This window comes from Cryptomeria japonica, chromosome 11 (genome assembly GCF_030272615.1).
Source record: "Cryptomeria japonica chromosome 11, Sugi_1.0, whole genome shotgun sequence".
Classification (NCBI taxonomy): Eukaryota; Viridiplantae; Streptophyta; class Pinopsida; order Cupressales; family Cupressaceae; genus Cryptomeria; species Cryptomeria japonica.
The window spans coordinates 538,325,007-538,333,381 of NC_081415.1; the positions used below are offsets into that span (position 1 = coordinate 538,325,007).

The following is an 8,375-nucleotide window of genomic DNA, read 5'->3' on the forward strand; positions in this document are numbered from 1 at the left end:
CTATGGTCTTGACCTAGGTCTTGGAACATTAGGATTAAGGGTTAGATATAGATCCTTAAAGAATAGAGACTTAGGTTCAACTCAAATTTGGGACAAATGCCACATTTTACACAATAATACACAATTTGAACACTAGACCATTGCACTATAAAAAAGAGATCAAAATGAATAAGGAAAGTGCAACTATGCATCTTGCACCTCTTCAATATGAAGGTGTCAACAAGACTCCTAATTATCTATCAACAAAATCTAGACAAGTTCAAAATTGCAAGTGTAGCTTTGACCCTAAATATATTAAGAACACAAAGATTAAGAGTAAAAAACAAAATTTGAATTCCATCGTAAATTTATGACAAATTATGCTACTTTTATATAAGAATATGCCATTTGAATGCTACATTGTTACACTAGGAAAAATAGATCAAACCAAAGTCAAAAATGAAAAGAAAAAAATATTCTTTAAGCAAAAAAGACAATTTTGAATGAAACAAAATAATTACAAAACAAATGTAAACAAAAACATTGATCCTCAAAATATTATAGAAAATAATTTTCTTCATTATTAATTTGTCCTAAATGCATGATGTGCATTCATCTATATTCTATCATGTTTCACCTTTGAAAAATAAATGTAAACAAGAGTCCTCAAAATATTATAATTTTTTTTTTCTTTATTATTAATTTGTCCTAAATGCATGAATGGGCATTCACCTATATTCTATCCTGCTTCACTTTTGAAAAATAAATGTAAACAAAAACATTGATTCTCAAAAATATTATAAAAAATTAATTTTCTCCATTATTAATTTGTCCTACATGCGTGGATGGGCATTCACCTATACTCTATTCTCACCTATACACTATCCTGCTTCACCTTGATGTTTGTGTTTTGATCATAAGTCGCAAACAATGACATCTGAGTCTGCAGCAAATATGGAATCCATGGGTCAATTTTTAGAACTGAATACAGGAGACAGAATGCCAGTATTAGGGCTTGGGACTGCTGTTTGGAATCAATATGAGGAGATTAAGTCAGCTGTCACAGTGGCTCTCCAGGTGAGTCGATCCGATATTTTCTAGGAAAATATAATTGAGACCTGGTTTGTTAGCAGTGATTTGATTCATGTTTCACAAAACAATGAGTGTTTAACTGGAGTTGTTAATGGCACACAGGTTGGTTACAGGCACTTTGACACGGCAAGCTTTTATGGCTCAGAAGGTGCCGTAGGAGCAGCTCTAATGGAGGCCTTCCAAAGCGGTTTTGTTAAGAGAGAACAAGTGTTTGTTACAACTAAACTCTGGGGCGATGAACATGATGACCCTCTTGCTGCTATCTCCAGAAGCCTAAAGTACTGTAATCTCTATCAATTCTTAAAATTTGAAGATATTATGGGAATTTTCTTTTTTTTTTTTTTTTTTAAATTTCCTGGGAACAGGAGGTCCTGGGATCAAGTTTGGACAATTTTTATACCATTCTAAAATAAAAACTGATATCTCTTTATGATCTAAAGCTGTTGGGCAACAAATAGCCAGTGACTCCCTAATAATTCTGACCATCTCATCATAGCCCTCAGGGTTGACATTTGATCCTGCCTGTGAAGTAAACTTTTAGTGAACCCTTGTCCAGTCAGCATTGCCCTTCCTATGCTGAGGGTTCTCTGCAGGTAACGAAGGAAATATCATATACTAAATAGATGTATACAAATAAAATCATTTGAAATTTTTGACAGTTTACGTAGAACTTCTCCTTTCATGTGATATGGTATTCAAACATAATTTGATCATATTCAATTATAATTTGATAAATGGAGCTGGACCAAGGAGGCAATCTTCTTTTCAACCAAAAAGAGTGTTGAAACTCCTTACGGACTTTAATTTGATGGAATGCAGAGCATTGGTCACTCTAATAAAGTCACCCGGCAAACACACATTTGTCCCCTGGTACTGCAGGCAAACTCATCACAGAGCAGGGATGCAATAGAAATCTTGTTTTTTTTATGTTTGGTCTCCATAGGAAGAATAAATGAAGCAATATGCTTGTCAGGAATAGGGATTGAAAGGGTTTGGAAGCTTGGGAGAAGAGTTATCTCAACGTGATGGTGGTTTTAGTCCATCTCTTCATGAGAGTAGTCCTTTTGAGTTCCTTTCCTATTCTTTAAGGAGGTTGGAATCCATCTTGTGACTGTACCATGGGTGTTACAGGCTTCTGAAGGAGAATACAATGTGGGTTAGAAGTTTTGGAAGGTGATGGAGTGTTTTGGGGAGTTCTCTCATGCTTTGCCTCCATGGAAGTTATTTCTAACCGTTGTACTTGAGAGAGCAAGGTTTGCAGATGTAGGGAGCTGATAGATACCATGAAAATGCTCAAAATTAGCTCATCAGGCATAGAAAACTCTTGTAGTGACTGTGATATAGTGGCATGTGGAGCGTTGCTCAATTTTACTGGAGTTTTCTGCTTGATTGAGGGTTTCTCCAGATATAGTCTTGTGTTGCAATTGTGTGTGTATTTTTGCATACATTGTGATGTTATATTAATTCTTTTTTTGATGTTTTGGACATCTATGAACATTGTATGTCATTGTCTTAACCTTTGGAGGTAGAGAAATAGTGTTTCGAAGGTGTTCATAGCAATTTGTTTTGTTACATCTGTAAGTTGATGATTATGTGAGAGGAGCATCCTCCCTATTTTATTGAGCAAGTGGTAGCAGAGTAGTTCTGTCCTCTGGTGAAAGTGTTTTTGTGTTACTTTATTTGTTTTGTGATTAAAATGGAGGTTTCAAGAGCATACCACCGGAAAACCTGAGAATAACCAAGGCTTGAAGAAAAAGTTACGATTCTTACAAAGAGTTGTAACCTGGTTGGAGGGCCATGGGAAATTCTTCAAAGGAGCTTAGGAAATGTTGCAAGGAGAGTTGCAAGAGAAGGAGGAGCTGATTGCAAAGCTTCCAGAAGATGGTGAAGGGGTGAAGAGGGAAAAGACCTCCTTGAGTGATGCGTGGATGCAAAATGAAGTGTGCACTGAAGACACCCCACCAGAAACTCTTACTTCACGACAAGAAATTGTGGATGAAAATGAGACTCCTAAGAGGGTGGGACAGCAGCTTTAAGATCGAGAAGAGTGCAAAGGTTTCATGACCAATTAGGTACGAGCAAGATGGTGCCACGGAGTGGACAACCAATTGATAAGGATACAGGCATTCTTAGGTGAGTGCAAAGTATCATCTAGGGGAGGAGATAATCCGAAAGAAACTTGTAGTCCATGGAGTGATTGGAGGAGTCCAAGAAGACAAGGTATGTGTAGAAGTCTGCCATAGAGTGTTTATTTTGCTATGAGAAAGTGCATATAGTGAAGAATTGCAGGGAAGCACATCCTGTTCATTTCATGATTTGAGAAATCATAACGTGACCAAGTGTTTGAAAAGGAATTCCACCAAGAGGAAGGAGGGTAAGTTGACTGAAAACAAGTGACCAAGAACTTACTGGAAGAAGAGGGAACAGTTTGTTCGAGGAACGAGGATATGTAGAGGCTGCAAGGTCGGATGGAGCAGTGTGAAAAAGGGTTGTTTCTTGAGACCAAGAGACCGCATTTGAATGAAGGTAAGGAAAAATGGGTTCAAAGGATGCTTCCAAGGACTTGCGTAGGTGGTTTTCCTTTTAGTTACGGTGATGTCTTATTTGGAATGGTCTAGAGACCAACGAAGTATGGTTCAGGTCAGCAAGAAAGATAGGGAGATGCTGAGTTTTGGATGATGTCTGTCTTGTTGTGAAGGAAGATGGCATCTTTGAAACATTAAGGGTTCAACAATCCTAATTTAGGGGAGGGTTGATCTGAAAAGTAGATTGACAAGTTGGACCGAGTGGTCAATATGGTTCCTTTCAGCCAAAAAAAAAAAAACTCGAAACGCTAGTAGAATTTCTTCTTTCGTATGATATGGTATTCAAAATAATATCAACCATGGTATTGTAACCTAGATTTCAACCTTGATTTTGCATAAACATCTGCTGATTCCTAATTCTATAGAGTTGAAGAAGCTTGCCATGTTTGAAACCAGGGCTCCCCTGCTTCTAAGAGGGACAGCTTACCAACCCCCATATCACATATTACACACAAATGATGGATAATTTTCCTTTTGGTCAGAAACTTCATCGCAGCTTGACTCAATAATATAATGGGTAGTCACCTAAATTTGATCATAACCCTTCACATATAAATATAAATACAAATACAAATATATATGTATATTTTTATTTATTTATTTATTGTAAGAAGCTTCATCCATGTCTTTGCTTAAACATCTGCTGATTTCTAATTTTATAGTGTAAGACCTTGTCATTATTTAAACTTGGGACCTCCTGCTTCTAAGAGGGACAGTTACCAACCCCTCATCAAATAATGCACACATAAATGTGGTGAGTGATTGTCCTATTTGAAAAAAAGGAAAAATGGAAGCCGGAAGATACTCTAGTGCAGCCTGACCCAATATTATTGGGTAATCACGGACAGATATACATCTATACAACGTATGACCCAACGATGAGTGAGTTAGCAGCCTATAGTTCAAACACAGTTGTTGCATTTGTTATATGTCATTTATTGATGTAATCGCCCATTTATGGAGGTCTCCCCCACTAGCCGTCTGCGCCTTTTTTAGCTTAGCTTTTTTTAGAAGTTGAGTGGTAACTACTGGGTAGTGGGTTATATTTTAGTGTTATTCTTTTTAAACTGAGTGTGAGTCTGGGGGATGTGGTGGAAGCAGAACATTCTTTTCGTGGTCTTCAAGCTTTGAAATAAGGATTTCTTGTTTGGAATTTGCCACTGTAATATTTTTCAAGTTGACAATAAAGAGAAGTTAGTGTAGCTGCTGATATGATTCTTTGTTATTTAATTATCTAGTTTAATTTGTTATCTGTCAATTGTTGCATCTTTGTTCTTTATGAATGGTATCAGAGCATCTAAAGATGCCAGGAGTAGATGATTTGTGGGACAACTTTAGCTGTTATTAAGACAAAACTTCTGGATGACTTAGAGTAGATCTTTGGTTGTGGCCCTGGATGCAGAAAGTAGGGATCAACTATAGAGCTATGTTATTTGCTGATTTCTGTTTGAACTTAGCATATTTAACTTGCAGCAATAGAGATTGTCTACACTAGTCCAGTTTGCGATGGTCCATTCTGCTTAGGAGGAATGCAAGTCTTTGAAGAAATGCTGATGAATGGCTTAGGAAATTAGAAGCCATTGAGGCTAGATTACATCTGGATGAGCCTAAAGAGGAATAAGGGAACCTAAGAAATGCTGCAAGGGTAGTAGAGCCTATGGAGAAGCTGTGGCAAGACAAAGCTCCCAAGGTGAAAGTCAATATTCCAAGCTTTAAAGGTGACCTCAATCCAGATTTATTCCTAGACTGGGTCTAATAGTTGGATAAATATTTCTAGATGGCAGACATCAATAAGGATGATCCTAAAAGAGTGAAAACTGCAACATTGAAATTGAAGTCGCATGCAACTCTCTGGTCGGAGAACATGTAGGAGTTTGAGAAGAAAAGGAAAAAAAACAAACGATGGCCTAAGATGCTGAAACATCTAAGAGCTCAATTCTTGCCTTCTGATTACCAAATTTAGAATTTTAAACAAAGGGATCAGTTAATGCAAGTTATACAGAGAAATTTATAATGCTTCAAATTCCGACAAATATACTAGAGAATGGAGGACAAGCATCAGCTGGTATGTTAATTGATTAAATCTTCAACTTCAAAATTAGTAAAATAACCTGTGCAAAATGCACAAATAGCAGACACAAAATGCAACATCAACAATTTTTTTTTTAATATTTTACAATTTTCTGCCAACAACATACATTCAAAGGAAGTCTACCAATATAATACAACTTACTGGATACTCCCAACTTACAAACTCCATACCAACTAATATGTACTGCTTCTAACACTGAAAAGAGAGTTGAATGTTAATTTGTAAAAGTTGCTTTTTCTTTTGCCTTATCCTTTGTTTTAGAGACCCAGCTTCTAGTGAACCTCAATCATGGGAAGTCAGTGCACACTTAACTGAACAATCTTTTCCTCAATTTCTGTTATTATACTGTCTTGTTTAATTTGTTATCTGTCAGTTGTTCCATTTTTGTTCTTATCTGCTCGGACACAGCATTTTTCCTTGCAGCCACAGAGGTGTTTGCATCATTTATCCATCTCTGCATGCAGGAATTTGCAGCTGGAATATGTCGATTTGTATCTGGTTCACTGGCCTTTAAGGTTGAAGAAAGGATGTTCCAACCCCCCTAAAGAAGAAGACTTTTTGCCCTTGACTATGAAATCTACTTGGCAAGGGATGGAAACATGTTTTGAGATGGGTCTAACTAAAGCCATCGGTGTGAGTAACTTTTCCTGTAAGAAGATGGAAGACTTGCTCAGCCATGCCAAAATTCTTCCTGCTGTCAATCAGGTGAGCTTGTTATAACCTACAGGTTTACAACGATCTCAGCTTTTCGAATTTTATTTGGGAAGTTAAAATTTATTTGTGAAGGTTGCAGGTAGAGATGCATCCAATGTGGCAGCAGAAAAAACTAAGAGATTATTGCAGCAAGATGAAAATTCAAATATGTGCATATTCTCCTCTTGGAGGGCGAAACACTAGATGGGGATCAAGCATGCTGATGGATAATCCCATCATTCATGAAATTGCCCAGAAGCACGGGAAGACCATATCACAGGTAAATATTTCATTTCATTTTAAGTCACTGCTAACTTTGGGTGATATCAACCTAAAATCACATTGGGCACCATTTTTTGCCAGGTTCTGTTGAGGTGGGGAGTAGAGCAGGGAGTGTGTGTTCTTCCAAAAAGCTTCAATAAAGGAAGAATAACAGAGAATTTTCAAGTTTTAGACTGGTGTTTAACTGCAGAAGATCGTGAGAACATTAACAAGATTGAGCAGTGGAAGATAGTAAGGGCAGAAATACATGTAAACTCAACTACTGGCCCTTACAGAACTCTTGAAGAGTTGTGGGATGGAGAGATCTAATCTTCAAACACACAATTTTAGAATCTCCAAAACTTCTGACGAGCTAGGACATGGAAGTACAATGCATCAGCGAGCTTTGTAGAATGGAAATCTGTAATTAAATGTCTCTTGCAAAGTTGTTACGAAGAATTCAACAACTTCCTAGTTAATGGAGCCTTTGATTTTAGTTTATGTTGCCGAATCAGCCGGGTTCTGACTGAAACCTTTTGGAATTGTTCCAACATTGACGCGAAGTTTTTACACAGATTCCGACGCTATTCCAACATTTCGTCATTTTAAAAACCTTTTCACCTGAAAATCCCTAGCCGGCTTTCCTGTTAAAGGCCGAATTCTCTAAAACTAAATGTGTCGATTTATTCTCTGCGTTATTTTCAGCTGTTGTATGGTTGGAAACTTTGACAGTTCTATGTATGACTGTATAGTTGATCTTCTTTTTTAATTGGGAGTCTTTGTACTGCCCTTCTTTGTAATTCTTTATTTTGCATTAGTTCAATATAAAATTTGAAAAAAAAAACACTGCCAAAACCATCAAATCATTGAGCTGATTCAGTTGCACAATCTTTCATCCTTCAACTTCGCATGATCCTCTGCCTGCCCTCATCCTAGCCCAGCTTCTCACCAAGAGTCCACTCAATTTGTTTTTAAATTTTAAAAGTAAAAGAACTATTTCAAAACCTTAAAAATTGTATTGTATTTAAATTTTAAATATTAAAAACTTGAAACTATAATTATATTGATATTAATATGGTAAATAGAGGAGGTCTTTTGGTGAAATGGTGGGGCTTCTTTCATGTAAAAGTAACAATCAAGATTCAAACGTTATAGAGTCACTTTGTATCATGTCAATAATGGAGAGTTGTTTATGTTGGTATTAACACCAAATTTTTACAAGAGTTTTGTGATGTCATTGGCAATTAAAACCCTAAATATGGTGACTTCTCGCGATGATGGATCCTCTTGTGAAAAAGACATATCCACTTGCGATGATGATGGGGGGAGGCAATTCCGGCGAAGATGAAGATACCTTAGGAGGTCGCTCTCTATCATGTCAACAATGGAGAGATGCTTATCTTGGTGTTAATACAATGATGGATCCTCTTGTGAAAAAGACATATCCACTTGCGATGATGATGGGGGGAGGCAATTCTGGCGAAGATGAAGATACCTTAGGAGGTCGCTCTCTATCATGTCAACAATGGAGAGATGCTTATCTTGGTGTTAATACACCAAAATTTTAAAAGAGCTTTGTAAAATGATGGGGCTTCTTGCACATAGAGGCAACAACCAAGGTTCAAACCTTATGGGGTCGCTCTCTATCATCTTAACAATGGAGAGATGCGTAT

General features: G+C 37.0%; 1 protein-coding gene across 1 annotated transcript; it reads left to right on the forward strand.

Annotated features, from left to right (window-relative positions):
• The first annotated feature begins 841 nt into the window (after positions 1–841).
• LOC131048711 (deoxymugineic acid synthase 1) lies at positions 842–7,471 on the forward strand. The gene is made up of 5 exons (XM_059214170.1): positions 842–1,056; positions 1,174–1,349; positions 6,213–6,453; positions 6,542–6,721; positions 6,805–7,471. The coding sequence occupies exons 1-5, from the start codon at positions 910–912 to the stop codon at positions 7,030–7,032; spliced, it is 972 nt and encodes a 323-aa protein (XP_059070153.1). The 5' UTR covers positions 842–909; the 3' UTR covers positions 7,033–7,471.
• Positions 7,472–8,375: the final 904 nt, after the last annotated feature.